Source organism: Nuphar pumila, chromosome 2 (assembly GCF_984573655.1).
Source record: "Nuphar pumila chromosome 2, dmNupPumi1.hap1.1, whole genome shotgun sequence".
In the NCBI taxonomy this organism is placed as follows: Eukaryota; Viridiplantae; Streptophyta; class Magnoliopsida; order Nymphaeales; family Nymphaeaceae; genus Nuphar; species Nuphar pumila.
The window spans coordinates 133,318,897-133,339,604 of NC_143250.1; the positions used below are offsets into that span (position 1 = coordinate 133,318,897).

The 20,708-nt window shown below is 35.5% G+C and overlaps 1 protein-coding gene across 1 annotated transcript in view; it reads right to left on the minus strand.

Moving 5' to 3' along the window:
• Nucleotides 1-6,841: 6,841 nt before the first annotated feature.
• Nucleotides 6,842-20,708, minus strand: part of ATG2 (autophagy 2) — a 31,584-nt gene continuing 17,717 nt past the window's right edge. Inside the window, exons 7-15 of the mRNA XM_089996850.1 lie at nucleotides 19,684-19,882; nucleotides 19,185-19,298; nucleotides 10,276-10,383; nucleotides 10,038-10,167; nucleotides 7,995-8,197; nucleotides 7,601-7,797; nucleotides 7,465-7,528; nucleotides 7,273-7,322; nucleotides 6,842-7,190 (exon numbers count right to left, since the gene is read on the minus strand). Coding sequence (XP_089852976.1) covers nucleotides 7,317-7,322; nucleotides 7,465-7,528; nucleotides 7,601-7,797; nucleotides 7,995-8,197; nucleotides 10,038-10,167; nucleotides 10,276-10,383; nucleotides 19,185-19,298; nucleotides 19,684-19,882 — 1,021 coding nt within the window. The 3' untranslated portion in view covers nucleotides 6,842-7,190; nucleotides 7,273-7,316. The remainder of the gene's footprint in view (nucleotides 7,191-7,272; nucleotides 7,323-7,464; nucleotides 7,529-7,600; nucleotides 7,798-7,994; nucleotides 8,198-10,037; nucleotides 10,168-10,275; nucleotides 10,384-19,184; nucleotides 19,299-19,683; nucleotides 19,883-20,708) is intronic.

Here is a 20,708-nt window from a genome sequence, read left to right on the forward strand (position 1 = left end):
GAAGATATTTTGAAGACTTGTATTTAATTAAGACCTTCGAGGACTTATAGTTTCAAACTTTCTGTTATCACATAAGGGGGGGGTGTATATATATATACATATATATATTGTATTTATATAATAGGTAATGCTCTCTAGGGGCATTTTGATCTTGTTATTTTCATGTAAATAGTGACTATCCATTAGGGTCAATATTGTATATTTGTCTTTGTTGTACAGTGTATGGGGTCTATATGATTAGTTGGATTGAGTGATTGCCTATGGGACTGTTCCAACAATTATAAATATGACTTTTGGAACAGTGAATGCCTCTCTTCTTTATATATAGAGTTTTTCTCTTCTTTGTAAGATAATGCTTCTCTTAAGCATTCATACTCAATAAGAAGAATATTTTTTATATTTTTGTGTTCTTTTCTTTAGTTCTTTGATGTCTTGAATGCACTTAGTGTTTGTGTAGTGCCTTTGTGCTCTTTTATTGTCCCTTAGCTGGACTTGTGTATGTGCATGCGTACTTTGTGTTTATGATCGTATAGAGGCCCTCATTTTGTATTTCTGCATGTTTCATTATATGTGCATGACTTTTGTTATTTGGAAGTCCAAAGCAAGATTCTGGTTCATTACAGTACAGCCAGTACTACTATAAATCATGGGACTGTTTAATTGATCTATGCTGTTCATTTAGGATGAATGGACCTTCAAAACAAGCCCATTTAGAAAATAATTATCTTAATGCAATTCAGTATGGACTTTTTTTTTGAAATATTTTTTTTCTTTTTTTCTTTCATTATTTAATATTTGGCACCGATTTATTGTTTAGTTTTTTTTGCATAGATATATATACATATGTTTGTTGTTTTTTTCATGGATATATATAAGTGCACAATCATTGAATAAGGGTTATGGAGGTTATTGTAGGTTGGTTTTTTGAGTGTTTGTTGTTAACTGAATGATACATTGTATGGTTGGTATAGGCAATTATGATTACTTCTGAAAGGGTAGGGGTATTTTATTGTAGCACTACTCAACCTATTTGGAGATCTATATTGGTCTCTAAAACAACTATAAGAAATTTGTAGCATTGATGTCTCGTAAAACCATATATGTGGAAGAGTCAATAATCTTTCAATATAAGTGTTCTTTAAAATTATATGGATACATGTCTTGGATGATAATTATGTATAATCAATGTTATATAATGGTGATGTTTACTAAGTTGGTAGTAAAGTTATAGGTGCTAGTAAAGATAATCGAGAAACCATTGTTTGTTAAGTTAAACAAGTTGGTTGCAAAGTTACGCAAGAAACAATAAAAAATGATGTAGAAGAACCAATTGATGAATGAAATGATAAGAATCTTGTGTATAATGGGCATCTTTCGTAGACACATTTATGTATTGAGCTCAATTCTTTGGAGAATATCTCACTGTCACAAATAGTTAACAATGAGAGGATCACTGCAGAGGATGTAGAACCACATGAGCAAACCAATGTTGATGATCTTCATTACAGTAAGTTGGATGACACCTAGCCTTCCAATATAGATGTCAAATTTAGGTAAAGGTTTTTGGACTTTCTAATTTATGCTTGAGTTTGATATGTTAATTTTATTGTTAATCTTAAAACTTGAAAATGCAGGAATGTGATGTGTATGAGGGAGAAATATATATATAAAAAAATTATTTAGTTTGTGCAGTCGATCAGTTCATTTGGGGGTAGTAGCGATGACAACCACAATATAGAATCAGATGATAGCAATGATGATGACTATACCATGTAGGTTGAGCAAGAATTAGAAATAATAGGAGAGGACCAAAATAGTGATGATATGAGATAAATAATGGAGGGTGAAAACGATGCACGAATGGCATTTGGGAAATCAAACCCTTGGTTCTCGTTAAATGGTTTCTCATTCAATGAAGAGCAGTTGAAAATCATTGAAGCAGAGGCATCTGAATTGTATGATGAGTTGCACAACGAAAAGCTCAATGATTGTAAACAGTTTCAGTGGCTAATAATAGACTCGAATGATGGAAAATTGCTTACGGTAAAAAAGTTTAATGATCTTGAGCACTGTCATGAGTTTTTAAAAGATCATATAATCATAAATAACTATAAAGCAAAATTCATAAAGAGTTGTAGTAATAGAGTTACTATTACATGCACGAGAAAAAACCCACATACTTGTTGATTGTCCTTAGAAGATCCATTAAATAAAGATGTATGAAGCACCATTTTTTCTATTGAAGAGATATGAAAAGGAGCATACATGTAGTGGAACATTGAGAAACCTCATAGTAGAAAAAATATCTTCCAAATGGATTTCACGTGTTATTCACGAACGCTTGCACGATAACTCAAAAATGACTCTAAGAGAAATCATGAATGACATAAGTTGCAAGAAAAATGTTGAGGTTAGTTATAAACAAACATGATATAGACGAAAATTAACTAAGAAAGGGATGACATATTACGATTATTTGATGACGGCTAACCGAGGATCTTGTCATCAAGACTGATCAGACATATTGATTCCAGTACCAATTTTTATCCTTTTGTCCATGCATAGATGGTTTTTGAAAGGGTGTCCTTTAGTTATTATGGTAAACGATGCATTTTTAAAAGAAAATTATATGAGTATATTGTTATCGGCCCATGGTATTGATTCTAGAGGTGAGATGTTTCTTTTAGCATTCACAATTGTCGATAAGGAATCAAAAGAGTCATAGGCATAGTTTTTAAAGCATTTTAAAGCAAAATTCTCAAGCTTCAATGATGATAAATACAAAGATAAAGTAGAGTTGACAGTTATCTCAAATAGACACTTAGGGCTTCAGTAAGTTGTCCCCCACAGATGACCTCAATGTCATGTTGGATTTTACATGAAGCAAAAGACTTTTCTAAGAAATTTGGTTTACCACTCAATGGACCCTAGTGGAGGGCAGCCTGAGCAACCACGAGGCACTAGTGAAATTATTTTACAGAAAAGATCCGAGAGCAAAATAAACCTACATACATGTATGTGACTGAGAAAAACATTGGGCTAACAATCACTTTTCAGCAAGAAGGTATGGGTGTTTAACCTCTAATATAGCAGAGAACTTCAATTCGTGGATTCTTCTCATACCTGACAAGCCCCTAGTACTCTTTATTGTGAGACTTCGTCTCATGCTGATGAAACTTTATGAGAAAAATAAAGATTAGCGAGCAAAAAATGTTAGATGTTGTTGTGCTTAAGGTAAAATAGAAAGATGAATTTAAGAGAAATGCACAACTACTATGTGTGCAAGTAGTGCATTACATGTGGCCGATCTCATAGCTATAATGTTAATCTTGCATACATGAGCTTGTCAAAAGTGACAGGTTAGCAGGATTTCATGCTTACATGTGGTCTTATGCATTTTATATGAGTGCAAGCTACTAGAGAATTATTGTGACAAGTTTTTCATAGTTGAATCATATTGAGCTACATATAGTACATATTCATTCTTTCCAATGGTGAATAATATTCCACACATCGCTTCTTCGAACCTTATTCTTATGTATCCACCTAAGGTTAAGAGACAAAGAATAAAATACAAAGATGTGGTGTCATACGAGTGTGGTGTGGTTAGCCACAACATGCGAAAACACTCATAAAAGTATGTATGAGTATTCTATGCTTTGGAAAATTATTTAGTTAGTAATTTTTAATGAATTGCTTCTTTGTAATTTATATAGTATTTTTCAATAAACTGTTTCAATATCTTATGTCTGTTGTATATATCTTGCTAATCAAAATGTTAAAGATATGATACGATAACATTACTTATTCAATAATGTGCTTATTTTTCTCAAGTACTCATTAGGTTAAATGTTATATTGTAGGTTCATTTTTTTTCAAGGTGGTTTAGCAAACGAACTTGTAATTACTTTGCACATGTTTATTAACTCAATTTATACATGTACTGGTCTTTGACTTGGTATATGATTGTTACAGGTATAATTATAAAATATTTGTACTAACGTATATGCAATATTTGAGCTTAGGCAAATAATTAAATTTTACGCAAGTATGTTGTATGTCATATTTTTTTTTATACATGTATTGCAGGTCCATTTATAGTGGGCTAAATAGATGAGTGAGGGAGAGGAAGAGAGGGTTGAGGGGGAGGAAGAGAGGGCATCGAACGATGAGGTGTTAAATGATGAGGATAAATTAGCTTAGCTCTAGAAAATCTTGAGGACTATATATTGATGATTGTGTATATTTTATTTTGATAATAAAAAATATGGATGTAATTTTGATAGAATGAACAAAAACTTGAATGTCATTTGGATATAAAGTTCATTCATGGTTGTAATTTTGCATGTTATGTTGATAGAATTTGTAGTTTTTTTGTTATGTTTGTGAATGAATTTTAGTTGTAAATTTCAGTTCTATTTATATGTATTGTTAAATTGTTAAACATGCAGATTGGTTCTATAATAGTGAAATTTAAAGCAAAAATGTCACATATTTGATGAAATTATATACATAAGTAGGAGATTCATATATTTTAAAGAAAATTCACATATATATATATGCAAATTTGCATAAAAAATTACATGTATACAAGTGAATTTATATAAGAAATTCACATGTATATATATATATATATATATATATATGAATTTGCTAGAAAAATTACAAATTTAGGAAAAATTGTATGTTTTGTATATGTGTGATTTGTTTTATATACATGTAAATTTTTTATCCTTCTGCAAAATTTTGTAGAGAAGGAGAAAATTCGCTTATGTGCGAACTTGTATAAAAAATTCACACATTTAATTGAAAATTTGCATATTTATGAGAAAATTCACATGTTTTGTATATGTGTGATATGTTCTGTATATGTGCAAATTTTCCATCATTTTGCAAAATTTTGCACATAAGGAGAGAATTCACTTATTTTAAAGGAAACTCGCATGTATACGTACACTTTTTTCATCCTTTTGCGAAAATGAAGTTGCTTATACATTGTATTCATTTCATTCTTTCACAAAATGAAGTTGTTCATACATTGCATTTATTTCATTCTTTTACAAAATAAAGTTGCTTATACATTGCATTCATTTCATTCATTTTATTCTTTTACAAAAATATTGCTTCTTTGATGGAGAGAAAACAGAGTATGTGTAGTTACCTCAATCTCTTGGGCCTCAAAAATGTTATATATTGTATCTTTGATGGGGAGAAAATACAGTATATCAGCGTTGATTCTATACTCTGTTTTGTTCTCCTAATTTTTCTTATCTCACCCATACCATGCGATCAAACATTCACTGTGAGATACGTCGACTCTATATTGATTGAGAAAAAATACAGTATACATTCTCCATGATGAGAACAAGTTTTCAAATGATCAACTGAAGCAGCACTCACGAGTAACTTATGGACTTTCATTTTTTATCTCATCCATACCATAAAATGTGCTTACCGTAAAAATTCATCGTCGATGATTTTTTGCCGATGAAGTGTCATTGATTTTCTCGCGATCGATGTTTGACCGTGAAAAAATGGTCATAATTATCCACTGGTTGGAGACCACAAAAACCCTAGTTTCTGTGAAACCTTGGCTTTGCTTTTATATTATGCTCGTACAAAAATCTGCAAATATGAAAGAAATTTGCATTGTATTTAGCACTATTATTTATGATATATAGGAAAATCCATAAATTCTTAAAGAAAAGCATATTCACTTTTCGAAAAGCAAGCTTCCTTTTCAAAAATATTAAATGTAACCCTCCCCACTTATAATATTAAATGTGACACCTCAATATTTAAAACAATGCTTCAATATTTACAAAGCAACACTTAGTACTTACAAAATGATAGTTCACATATATTGTATGCATGCTCTGTGAGGTCTTATAAAATATTTGCAAACATCTTTTCTTCTTTCTTTAACCTTCACCTAAACGTTACACCTTGTTTTTGCACTTGATTGGCTGAAATAGCCGTCAATGAAGTACCATCGATGTGTATTTAGTCAAAAAATAGTCATCAAAATTTTTGCAAAAAGAGGTTTGGGAACTACTGATTAGGGACCACAAGAGCCCAGGTTATTCAAAAATATCTCTGGGTTACGTATAAAAGAAATTTTGCATCACTTCATGTGAGACTTCATAATTTTCATAAACCTTTCAAAAATTTTGCAACCACGACAAAATTCACAGTAAATGCTTATATATATAGGTAAATTCGCACGCTAAAACAGAATCTCGCATCTCGCATCGCTTAAAATCAACATGCGAATGAGTGTAAATTCCATAATTTTTTCATAAATTCAACATCAAAAATAGACTTTTGCAACCACCAACGCGAAACTCTTAACAAAATTCACAAAAAAAGGATTTTTTAAAGTGTTGCACAATTCATAATTCCGCATGAAAGTTACAAAAATGGGAGTTGTAAGTCATTGAAGATATGCGCATCATTATGTGAATTTACTTTGTTGGATTAAAATAATCATTTTTGCATCATATATTGTGTAAAATTCATGATTTTTGCAAAAATCACTTTTAGTAAAATTTAATGAGTTCAGGGAGGGTTGCGACATAATATACAAAAATCAAGAGATCCACTCGTGCTAAGAGTAAAAAAGTCCTAAAAAAGTCTAGAACCTGCAAAATTGGACATTGGGCAAATTTCAAAATTTGAGGCATTTGGTAAAACGTCAAATTTGGTCATTTTCAGAACAAAGAAAGAGGAGCAGAAAAACTCAGACAGCTGAAGAGAAAAGGATGACATATATACACTGATACCACAAGAAATAGCCATTATAATGAAATTCTTTGACAAAAGAAGCTGAAAAACACTACTCTGATAAAATATTTCTTCCTTTTTTTATTTTTCCAGCTATCCAGAAGACCAATCGACAGCACAACAGGTTCATGCTTTGGTTACAAGTGTGTTTTCGCTTGCAGCAGCACGCTGACATTGCGGACATAACTCAATTTTACTTCACACGGTTGTAGAATCATACGTACAATGAAAAGAATGGGTATACGCATTATACAGGCTTAGCAGAGGACAGCCACAGATCCAAACAGGAATAAGGCTGTCAGTAGGGCCACTACAATGGGGTAGCCTTCTCAATCTACCACCCATATTTACACTTAGGATGACATGACATCCTATTCTTCAAGCAAAGAATTGTTGAGACTGTACATCTGCATCCACCAAACTGAATATGAAAAGGAAAACAAGAGAACACATAAGAACCTACATTTTAAGTCGGGACAGTAGACTTACATGGTACAAGTTACCAGCCACAAGATGCATATTATCCACCATTTCTACCTCTGCTCATAAACAATCCAAGACGAAGAAACATGTCAAATAGTATAAATACCAATATACTGGAGGACATGGACCCACAGACATTTTAACCCACAAATAAAAACAAAAGATATAGACAAAGTTACAAAGGTAAGACCACGATACCGTTGTCTTGGGATGTGAACCAGAATACTTCTCCATAGATTCTTTCTTGCGCTCTGGATCGAGGCTGAACCCAAGAACAATTTATTAAGGACCAAAACGAACTCAAAGTATCTAAAGCATTCAGAAAGAAGCTGACCTGTTCCTCACACCAAGTAGAGCATAATGTATTGCACCAACAGCTGCGGTAGCAGGAGCCACTGCAGCAGCAGGAGCGGACTTGGCAGCACTTGCCAGAGCTGATCCAGCACTCGCGCCGCGCTGGTATGACTTCAAGGGATTTCCAACTAATGCAGAAGCGGTCTTCCCAAAGCCATGAGCAAGGGTTTTGTATGCCTGTCAACAATTTGTAGAAGAATGAAAACCATCACTTGGCACAAGCTGAACTCAAGCCAGAATGACAAAATGACAAGTTGGACGTACCACATTGGCTTCAAGCAATGAGGAATATACAAATAACGTACATAAATTTCTTGCAGAAAGAGACTTTCAATTAATCATGGCAGCCAGAAAACAAAAAAGAGAATGATTACTTGCTGTACTCCCTCTTGTGCATTATTTGGCTGATTCACTCGCACGGCAGCATCTCCTCTATCTCTAGATGTCAAATGTAATGAAGGTGGAGTATTTTGAAGAATACACTCCGTTTGAAGAAGCACATCATGGGCTCCTCCTGCTAAGTGTACACCTAGAGCAACAGCTTCAAGTGATATACTCCTAAGAAATGCAATTGCACCTAGGGATTTGGAAAAAAAAAGCCTATCAGAAACCTAAACAAACACCTAGACGCTTTAATATCAAGCCAGCATGAGGAGAAAAACATAATCGCTGTTATCAGTCATGGATCTCAGCAAAAGGGAATTTTCCAATTTAGCCAGGGGGTACAAACCATACTCACCAGTATCATTCTCAATGATTTCTCAGCTAGGGTTTTTCTTAAGTATTTTTACCAAAAAAGTAGTTTCCTAAGCAAAGATACAAAATAAAATATATATATATATATAAAATAAAGAAACTCTCTCTCTCACTCTCTTATTTGCTAAATGCCCTCATACCTTTTTGAAAAAGGTCAAACTTTAAACAATTCTGGAAATGTGAAGCATGCCCATATTAAAAAAATAGCCCCTATCAAGAACCACGGTACTTGATTGGTTTTTTTTTTCTAAATCCACCATAAACAGACATAATTGTCCTAGATTTCTGGACAATCATCAATATACAATATATAATAAGTTATTTTCGTACACTTTTTGAATCCTTTATTTTGCTTATTTTTTGAAAAAAAATATTCAACCCAACAAAAATCATAATTCCCACAACCTTCATCAATTTGATTTGGTTTTTGAAGCAAACCGAGTGAAATTGTGTGGGGGTGGGTCATTTCTTTTTTAGAAAAATTATGAATATCTTTTTGAATTTTTATCTTTTCGAAAAATGTTTTTTTGGAAGTGCACAATGAACTAAATGGCGGTAGGATTTTGCCTATAAATAGTGTTAATATCATGATTAAAAATCTATACTAACTCAGTATTTATTTTCTCACAATTTTTTAAAATATTTTTAACATTGTAATTGGCTGGCAAGAAAAAACCATTAAAAATGAAATTTTAAAATATCACCAAGATGGGTGACTATGGTACAAACATAACAAAGTGACGCTGCTGATTTACTGCAATAAAACTAAGCACCTGACAAAGAAGAAACCAAGAATGCCTTCTATGGAAGATCCTAACAAGTGCACCATAGTCATCACAATAGTAGATTTCCACAAGTAGCAAGTGAAGATGAAACTTAAGACACTGGGGTAAGGGATCATTTGAATGAAATTTGACGGTGTACACTAGAAAAGTTGGGCCACAGGTTGCAGATTGGTACGATCAAAAGTTGTAACTTGAATTTGCATCAAGGAAATGATAAATTAGATTCAATAAGTTACAACACCATGATCTGAGAAAACGACCCAGGGGAAAACTCACACATCCAAACAGCATAGAAAAGCCAAGAAAAGACACCAAATGAAAGGTTAGACTCAAACAAGCTTGTGATCCCAGTGACCCAGATAGGTCGAGGTTCAAGTTGAACATGAACTAAGGTCAGGAACCGGGTGAAAGAGGTGTAATCTAGGGGAACTTCAAACACATGAATAACGCATTTACAGGCTAGAAGGAACTTTCCTTGCTTTATTTTAAACAACACCTGTTCAAAATCAAAGAGCAACTTCACAGAAAGAAACATGTGGATGACATGATGCATTTTACACATGTTGAAACCTAAAATATAGTCAGTCACAGGAACTTCAAATTGCACGGACTGATCACATGTGATAAGCCTTTAAGGTGTTGTTTAATTCGTCCTCAACTTGGTATTATTTTCTGTCATGGTAACTATGAGTTTCCAACACTCAAAAAGGTCAATCAAGAATTATGAAGAAATGCACATCTTTCAATCAGTATTTTGGAACCCAATCGCCTAAAGGCAAAAGATGGAAGATAAGTATCCTTATCTGGAGCAGGCAAGCTTTCTGACTATCAGATTGGCACAATATATATGAACAGAATATGCCTGTTGAGTTTTACCTCTTTGTAGACCCTTGAGCAGCCTATGGTCCTTGTAGTTCTTCACTGGCAAGGAAATCAGCTGAGCAGCTCCAGAGCTGACAGAACACAAGGACCGAAATGGAACCAGCCCTTTAAGTAACTCACGAACCTGAGTAACAAAGTATTTGTCCACATAAGAGGAAGCGACAACAACAAAAATACAAATGAACAAAAATTTCATCTTTCATATTTTCTGGAATCATTGAAGCTAACAAACCTGGTTATGGGAAATATCTTCCAACCATTCCCCAATTATTGTTTCAAAAACGCTGTTCCACCCATAAACCCCAGCAGCATGGACATGTTTGAGCTGTAACTCAATTCCCTGGACAAAAAATTCAGTACCAAAAGTCAAACACCAAGGTTAGATAGAAACTGAAAATATTATGACAAATATCTTGGTCATGGAATAGGCATCCTCAAGCTTCAGATAAAGCAAACACAGAACATTTTACAAATGTCCTTGTCTTTATGATGGTCAAACAACTTATACACTGATACAACCTTTCTTAGGTAGGGAAAATGGAGAGGAAGAGGTGGGAAAGTGAGGGTGAAGAGTGGAAATCCCAAACACTAGAATGATTAGATAGTATATGAGCCAATCTCCAGCTACTTGCCTAACTAGAGCCAATCCTTTCTCCAAGGATTAGAGAGAGGCCAAAGAGACTCAAGAGTCTTCTTAGATTGAACAAATAGATGACACAAATGAGTGTCCATGGGCCTATGTATAGACTCCATAGCTCACATGCCATAAAGAACCCAAATCTTATCTTCAAGAGCCTTGATTTTTTCATATTCTACATTAGATCTCCAAATACTCAATTTATAAATCATGTTACACAATTGTGAATCCAACTCAAATATTGTGGATTTGATTAATGGGAATTTCCAACTCACTATTTTGGCAGATAAAGTATGGAAGAATACTTAGACGAAGTTTCTGCCAAGAAATTCTGTTGTGATTTCTTTACGCTTCTGGAATTATTTTTTCCCGAACTCTACTAGTGTCTACCACCTCAGTCACCTTCAATGAGATGTAAAGTAAATCTCAACAAAAGTTCAGGCCAATTTGAACAATCTACACAGTCAAAATTAACTATGCACCACAAGCTGTCAGATAGGAACAGAGTGCAGTTTGTAACAATTACTGAAAATAGACTTCTGAAAAACAATTGGATCTCTCAAACCAGAATTCCAATGGCAGTACTACTACTGGCGTTTGAAAATACACACACAGGACTAAATTTATGTAATTTTTTAAGGTTTTCTGTGGCACCGATTAGGAGTTTACAAGGTTGAAAGTTCAGGTTTTTTAGGATTGTGTTCAGCTGAACAGAACATCTTTCACAGGACAGGTATCAGAAAAAATAACATTTCTGTAGCTTCACAATTCTAATTCATTTCAAATAAGATTTTATCACCTTCTATATAAATGCAGCAATCAACAGAGAATTTTAAAGAATTTTACTGTACTGATTTCCCCCTCAAACTGATTTTTCAAACTCATTGTTTCTGTCAAGCAGTACAGTATCAGAAATTCTGAATTTGAACTTAGCCCCACTTGAAGGAGCTTCTGGCACTCATCCGCTGTTTCGATTTGAGCAACACAAAATTTTAAATTCAATCACACAATCTATAAAATCTACCCTCCAAATCTCAGCTCAAAGGATACACAACCAATTCCCAATAAGACAATATTTCAAACGTTTTTCTGCAATGTTCTGCTGTAAACAGAATTACTAACTCACTTTCCAATCACCTTCCTACCAGATTCCGGTGATGGATGGACAGAATTTTGGTGGTCACACACTACCAGAGATGAGATCTAATAGATCTATGATACAAAAGCTCGATCTGACATTGTAAAGGCAAGAGAGCAATCTAATTTACTCAGATCAATCAATGCAGTCAAGATTCTCATTGGAAAATTTTAGATATGGCCTGAATTCACTTCTACAACTTCAATTCTCCACCCAATTTGTTTCAAATCACCAGATCTACTAAAAATCACTTCAATTCAGTCGAATTTCAATTTCAACATATTTCTGATTGGTCGAATCAATGATCAAACACCAAATTCAACATGAATTTCATATAAAATAAAGGTATTTCATCTGATCTTTACTTCTAACCAGTGGATCTCTTTGAATTTTGTCTAATATGATTCTTCTAGCTTTGATTTCTATGAATTTTGATGAATCTGAACCAGATCTTGAATCCAACTGTTGAATTGAAGCTCAATCTAGCCGATCAAGAGGTTGATCTTGCGGTAATCGACGTCGAATGGAAGAAACTCTGAGTGCCATCTAGATCTCCTTGTTCAATTTTTTATTGACAATGTATCTGATTTGCTCCAACACCAAATGATACCAAACCTTCCTTAGGTAGGGAAAATGGAGAGGAAGAGATGGGAAAGTGAGGGTGAAGGGTGAAAATCCCAAACACTAGGGTGACTAGCTAGGATATGAGCCAATCTTTAGCTTCTAGCCTAACTAGAGCTAATCATATCTCTAAAGACTAGATAGAGGCCAAAGAGACTCAAGAGTCTTCTTAGATTCAACACATGGATGATCCAAAAGAGTTCTCCAATCTCCATAGCTCACATACAATGACAATTATGGCCTTCCCTACTTAGGCTAATGTCTCCCATGTACATATGACCCAATCCCATTCAAGTAATTGACCCAATCCCAACACAAAACCTAATCAACCCCCATTGAGCACAGGTGAGCCAAACTAGCATGGTAGGATCCTCCTTCACATGAGCCATCATCCATGGGGCTGATAATATACACGTGTGATCAATCCAAGTCCTACATCTTACAAGCTGGATCCCATGCCATAGATAAAACCACCTCACAAGTTAAAGGTAATATTGGAGGTGAAGTTTTGTCTGGTACTTGCATTTTTGTGCACCTTTTCTCAATTCTTTTTCTAATTTTAATACCAAATCACCATCATATTGCTCAACCCATACAACCAATACGTGCACCAAAGCTACTGTGCTAGACATGGTCCAACAAAGACTACTGAACAAGCACAAAAGGAAACTTAACTGTATATTAGTGGGATGCTTATCAAGGTTAATCTTTCTTATCTATCATAGATTCAAAGGAAATGTAACAAATAACTACTTTTTAATTTTTTGTCATTTCATTCTCTTTTTCTTAGTAAAAAGTGAAAATGTATTAAGAATCAACAACTAAAGAAGAACGCACCAAGCATATATTAACAAGACATTTCCCCAATGATGCCCAAATTCATATGCCGGATCCTGATACTCATCCTCATCCGTTTGATGCGGGGAAAACACTAAGAGAGATTTTGAAGGCAATCAAACTGAAGCTGGCTGCATCATCCGAGGCTAAGATTGTGGAGGAAATGAAATTGAAGCATTCTCTGCTGCACAAGGAGATGGCCAAGGCACGTTGATTTTAAGGGATTGCTGGGGTTGGACGTATATAGCAAGTGAATTACGAAGTTTTCAATGTAGAATTTTCATGGCTTGGGTAGCCGTGACAGGCAGGGGTTTTGGCTAGTGTGTTGGAGGCGACTTCAACTCTCTCATTTTATTGTCTTTTCAGGATTCCTTTCTTTGTATGAGGGCATGATTCAGGGTAGTCTTTTGTCTCTGCTACAGGGTGACTCCTCGTCACCTGAAACTCTTCTATATTATGTACTCTCGCCCAACATATGCTCTTGAATGAATTATTTTTCTTTAAAAAAAAAACAAAATATTCCCCCTAATTCATGTCTTAAAACTAGTGCTGCATAAATGATAGAAAATGTTAAACAATATGACCAACAGGACATCCAATCATACATCATTCATCATTCTCTCACTATTTTCTCTTGGTAGTCATGCTTTTCCTCTGCTCCTAGGTATTGATCCTCTTACAAACTGTAGGGATTAAAGGAGACTCGAGAGAGAGAGAGAGAGAGAGAGAGAGAGAGAAACAATGTGTGAAAACCATATATGTCATTTGAAGCTTCAAACTTACATATAAAGCCATGAGCCCTTGAATAAATTATACATATCACAAAGAATGGCAAGAAGATCCATAGGAATAGTATCATGGGCCTGAAAAGAGGTCAAAAAAAGAACGATAATACATCTGTACAAAAAGTAAAAGGACAAATAGATCCCTGAACACATACTATACATATGTACATATAAGCAAGCACATATGCATATACTTTCACACCACACCTCAAACTCAAGGTGCACTAACAGGAAGATTTCAGATTTTGGAGAGAAGAAAAAAGAAGTGTGCAAAAGGATGAGACATGGTAAACAAATCTGCCATTTGTTTTGTAGATGTGAGATAAATTGTCTCAACTAAGCACCCTTGGGAAACATGGTGGAAATCGGTCTCAATATATTTTGGTCTCATGAAATTCTAGATTTTTTGCATTTTGCAAAGCATTCTTGTTGTCACAATACATGAGAGCAGATCCCAAACTGATAAACCCCATATCAGTCAAAAGTCTTTGAAACCACACAAATCAAAACAACAGTTTGACCCATAGCTCTAAACTCTTCCTCAACAGTAGACAATTCTACTCGTTGTTGCTTCTTACTTTTCCAAGATATCAAGGTATTCAAGAGAAAAAATGCAAAATCAAATAATAGGTCTTCTATCTATATAAGATCCTACAAGTTTGAATCAAAATAGGCTTCAACTCTAATATAGATGATGAAGACATATTTCATAGAAACTCAAAGAGGTCGAATAATGTGCAAGACAGATACCACATCATTGATACAGGAGCTCTAAAAAAAGCTCACCAAATGAATAACAAAGACAATATCTGGTCTGCAAATAGTCAAGTAGATCAAACTTCCAACCAATTGCCTATAAGCAATAGGATTTTGCAACGGGTTCACCATTAGTCAGTCACAATTTAACATTCACTTCAAGTGGTGTACCCACCCTTTTCTTACCATCAGCAAGTCCAGCTCGAGATACCAAATCAGCAGCTTTATATTGTTGCAACAAATAAATATGTTGTGAATAAGCAACTTCAGACCAAGAAAGTACCAAAACATCCCTAAATCTAGGTTGCATGGGTACTTGTGGAAGGGTAATGTACACATGTTGGCATGGCAAATAGCATTGGTACTTCAAGGTATGGGTTAAACCAATTTCAAATCAAACCTTATCCAAACTCAACCAGTTACATGTTATGTGGAATAATTACCCCTTATCTGGAATCATTTATATCCATTTTTAAAGTTCATAAAAGGTCATTTTCATCTCTCTCTCTCTCTCTCTCTCTCTCTCTCTCTCTCTCTCTCTCTCTCTCTCTCTCTCTCTCTCTCTCTCTCTCTCTCTCTCTCTCTCATGGGTGCGGGTGCGAGTGCGGGGGTGCGGCACTTTCAAAAAACTTGGGTGCGGGGGTGCTGCAAATATATATATATATATATATATATATATATATATATATATATATATATATATATATATATTATGTTTTAACAGTTAACTTACCCCCATCATATTTTTTATGAATTCTTTTATCTCCCACATTCTCTAATCAAACCATCAGATTAATTTGAAAGAAAAAATAAATCCAGGTGATCGTAATGTTTTGGAAAACCCTACCCCTGTAAAACCCAGGATTTAAAAAAAATGGGTTGGACCCGGGTCGGGTACCCACCCCCGTGCTTTTATAAAGCAATAGAGGGGTTAGGGTTTTCTCATTCAAGAAAACTCTCCCCAACTTCGCCGCCTGCCCTGGTCTCTCCTCCCGTCCGACCTCCAGCCGTCGGCCGACAGCTCGCCGAAGTGCCGATCGATAGCCTACCCCCCCTGTGCTCGTCCCTCTCCCTCTCTCTGTTACCCTCTCCTCCCCTTTGGTTTCCCTCCCTCTCGAGCTCCCTCAATCACCGGATCGATAGCCTACCCCCCCCCCCCCCTGCTCGCCCCACCGCTCATTTCTCCCTCTCTCTCACGATGTTTTTTCGACAGTCGACCCCCCTCCCACGGGGCACCCTGTTCGCCGGATACTTCAGCGGCCTTCTCAGGTAAACCCCCATTCCCTGAGTCTTCTTCTCTCTTTTCCTTCTCCCTCGACCCTCCTGCGGGCACCCTGTTCGCCGACAAACTTGGGAGCATTTTTTTGTTCAAAAAATGGACACAAATGACCCTGGGTGCGTTGACCGCACCCAGGATCCCTTTGACTGCACCGGGTGCCGCACCCGCGTCGCGTCGATGCGGGTGCGGCACCCAGTTTGCCGAGTCCCTGTGACTTAGCCTTGCATACATACGTATTTTTCTTCAAAAAAATGCATATGTATACCTACTTTTGAAATTCCTGTGTCATGCCCAGCATACCTGCACGACATAAACCTAAATTCTTCATTACAAGTAGCTTTCCAAGTTTCTGCTCAATCAATGGAATAGTACTAAAATTGTAGTGCAGACTCTCCATGTAGAACATACAAATGTAGTCAACAGATGAGCTTTGCTGAAAACCGAGTACAACTATACCAAATTTCTCAATTCAAGCTCTAGGTATTTATTTGAGACTAGAGAGAGCTCGACCAAGCCTACAAACTCATCTAATAGGATCTAAAGTACCTAAAGAAAGATGCATACATACTTTTTAAATTGGCATTCAAGAAGGCATTTTTGACATCAAGGTGAGATAGATGCCACTTCTTCATAGAGGCAACTACAAAATAGTACGAATAGTATTCGTATGCACAACTAGAGCAAAAGCCTCAGCATAATCTATTTAAAAATGCTAATTATACCCCTTAGCTACCATTTTTTCTTTATAGTAATCAATTGAACCATCCAACAATAGTTTTTCCAGGAGGAAGAGGTACACAATCCCATGCATGATGCATGTGTCCTATCAAACACAGAGGAATTCTCGTCATTGCATGCCGCCATTCCAATTGATTTGCAGCCTCTTTGCAGGTTTGGGGACTCAATATAGGAATATATTAGGGCCAAAAAAGCTCAACACTTAGGAGAAAATATAGGAAAGAGATTTAGATGGAGAGACAGAAACACGAGTAGAATAACAATCCTGCATGTAGTGCAAAATCTATACATTCAAATGATTGATTGCCTTCTATTACCTGGTCTACAAAGGGTGTATGGGTGGTCTATGAATTTCTGTGACTATAACTCTGAATGGACACAACAGAAGGTGAGTGACAAAACTACTAAAAAAAGAACAAGAGAAAAGTATCAGACTCGCTCTTAAGGACCTCAGTGATCATAAAAGGTAAATATTCATTGAAGACATGCCTAGATATATCATATAGGGAAGCAAATGGGTCAGATCCAGGATGGAGATTTTGCAATTTTGGCTGTTTCGGATCTGACTCCCCCATGTTTTTAGCTGTTCCGGATCTGACCCGTTTGCATCCCTAATATAATAACACCAACAAACTTTTTTATTCTCAGCAGAAGCACCCTGGAGTACCAAAGCTGCCACGAGTACATTGGGTTACAAGCACGGTTACTAGAATGAGAAACAGTACCGGGACAGAAACAGGAAGCAGAAATTTTAAAATTTAGGGTTGGAGAATTGGGAAGCGGGTGGCAAGTGACAAGGAGAACCATTTAAAAATGTACAGAAAATGAAAAACTATTTAACAAATATATCATAATCTATAAGTTATTTTAAGACATCTAACCTATGTCACATGGGTGCGGGTGCGGGTGCGGGTGTGGGTGTGGGTGCGGCGCAATTTCAAAAATTTTGGACACGGGGACACGCCTATATATATATGTATATATATTTAAAAATATATATATAACAATAATAAGACTCTGTCAAAGTTGTGCCCATTAGGGGACACGGCTATATATATATATAACAATAATAAGACTCGGCTATATATATATTTTTTTAAAAATATACAAAAAAGATCGATTTTTTTTAGTTTTTTGCCCTAAAAAATGGACGAAAATAGACTCGATCAAAGTTGTCCGAGTCCAAAATGTGGACGGACTCGGCCCCGGTGCATTGACCAAGTCTGACACTTGGTTGACCATGTCCGAAGCCGCACCCGTGTCGGGGCGTGTCGACGCGGGTGCGTCGACCCCCTAGCCGAGTCCGTGTGACATAGCATCTAACTCACTTAAAATAAGGAAAATAAACATGACATTCAAAAACAATAAATGCAATAGTTTAGACAAGAATGACATTTATGAATAGTAAGTTCACTTTATATATCAAGGTATTATCCAAACTGAAAAAACATAGAATAATGCGTCAAGAATCCCAATTCCTTAAATCTCTGGAATTACATTCTTCAATACTAATCGAGATTTTTCACAATGGGCATTAAGCTTCCTGACCACTTCCTGCTCATTTGAGAAAAAGATGGCTTTCTGCTTTCGAATAGGATTACCTAGGAAGTGGGATTCCTGTAACTTTGGTTACAAGATATTACTTACGCAATGACTTGCCTATAAGAAATTCAAGCAAAGTGCAATACAAAACAACCCAAAATTCACCAAAAGATTATTTAAAAACGAATCTTATGGCCAAAAGACTTCAGTCCTATGCATTTTCATGTGTGCCACCACTTTGTGTTCATTTTATTTTACAAGAAAGGATTTTTTTTTCATTTTCTCTTCTCTACTAGACAAGATGAAGTACAAATGCAGACGGGATTCAAAACCAATGACCCTACCTAATGTAATGCAAATAAGCCAACTATAATGATAGTTGAGAATAAAGACAGGGTTAATGAATAAGAGATTCATCACCATCAAGCCTTATCCCAATTAAACAGGGTGAGCTTCAAGAATCCTGTTTCCCTGTTCTTCAGGATTCAATTGCCATCCTCGGCATAATAAACCAGACTATCCTCTCCAGAACCAGAGAAAACCGAGTTTGTTTTAAAACAATGGAGAACCGAAAAGAAATCTCAAAAAAATAATAGAATACATGCAGAATAGAAAAAACTTCAAAATTGTATAGAACTATCTAAACTCCTCTAAATAAGTTGCCTCTTTCTTTTACCATGCAACAACCACACCCTTCAACCATGTGTTCTCATAAGATGTCTTAATATGTAGTTAAACATTGACAACCATGGTCTCTGAAACAATGCAACAATTATGCAAAAAGGTAAAATGTAAAGAACAGCCTGACCTTCCAAGGGACCAGATTAAGAAGCTCCACATAGTTTCCCCCACCAAGTGCTGCCAAATCAACATGTTGAGGGATGTAATCTACACGTAGAATACTTGGACAAATGTCGCATTTCTGAAAGAGGGAAAAAAAGGAAAGAAGCTTAATATGGAGACTAGGATCTAGCACTGAAGGAGTGAAAAAAAATGCAACTTTAATAACTAATTCAACAAAATTCTGGACACTTCTCTCCAACAGTTTACGAAGCTGCAACACATCCAGTAATCTGAAGAAGTAAAAAGATAGGAAAGACATGATATGAAATTATGAAGTAAAATTAGTTATAAAGGAAAGACCCAAAGGTACATCATATGACGAATATAGAGATTGATGAATTTAAACCAAAGGAGACCTTGACGGATATCAATACATCAAAAGCCAAGTTGATTGTGCCAAAGTTTATGGGTAACGACACAGAAATTAAACTCAACAAAGCAAAATACAGAAAGCAAAAGTTTACCTGGAAAAAGGGAAGCAATGCCTCCTCAACAACACTAAGTTCGCTAACACTAGTGGCAAATGTAGAAGGCCTGCCCAGGTCATTGGGAATAGATGAAATTCGGTCACTGGAAGGTTGCCGATGTGAAAAGAAAGAAACCAAGAAATCAAGTTGACTTTGATGAAGATGTAACAGCAAAGGAAGCAGTGACAATCTCATCCTGCAAAACACCAGAACCAACCAATTTAGTTTTTCCAAGACTAGAAACAATTCCAGACGTAAATGATCAAAATTGTTTCAATTTTTCATTAGTTAAAAACTATTTGGGTTCCTGCACAACTAGTACAAAAGCCTTCAGGGTAATGGAGAAGCAGGATGAATCAAGGGAGATTTCCTAAAAGCAACACAGCATAGTCATAAATCTTGTGTTTAGAATTAGAAAGATTTAGCAAACTCATGGCAGGTTAACAGCTTAACACCATAGAAGCAGTTGTAACTTCCAAATAGTACATTGTTTTTCTTTCATCAAAATGTGTCTTTTTTCTGAAAAAAGGGAAATTTTGCATTAAGTAAACCACAAATACAGCAAACAGAAGTAATATTTCATCAAATGTGTTAAGAGGGAAAAAAGATAACAGGATTACCAAGTTCATCAGGAAAAATACTTTTTCTCTAAGCAGAAGAAAAGGTTATTGAACGGTTCCTTTTCATTCCTAAAGGACATGTGGGAAAACTCATACATTATCAATATCCAAGGGTTACAGTTTTCGATGTTGTCCTCTAGAAGAAAGATTTCCACATTTATAGTTGTTGGCTTAACCTTATACAAACAAACCAATCAAACCTTTCACTTTAACATTCTTTGTTTCTAATGGAAGAAAAAACAATAGGAGCAGTTAAGCAAAAAATAAAAGCCATCTCTAACAATTTCTCCAGAAAAAGGTAATGCAAGCATGGTCTAGATATTGCTAAGGCAGCTCTTCTCATGCATGTGTAGAAGAAAGATAAATTTTGTAAGTGTACAACAGTTCAACCACTACCATATG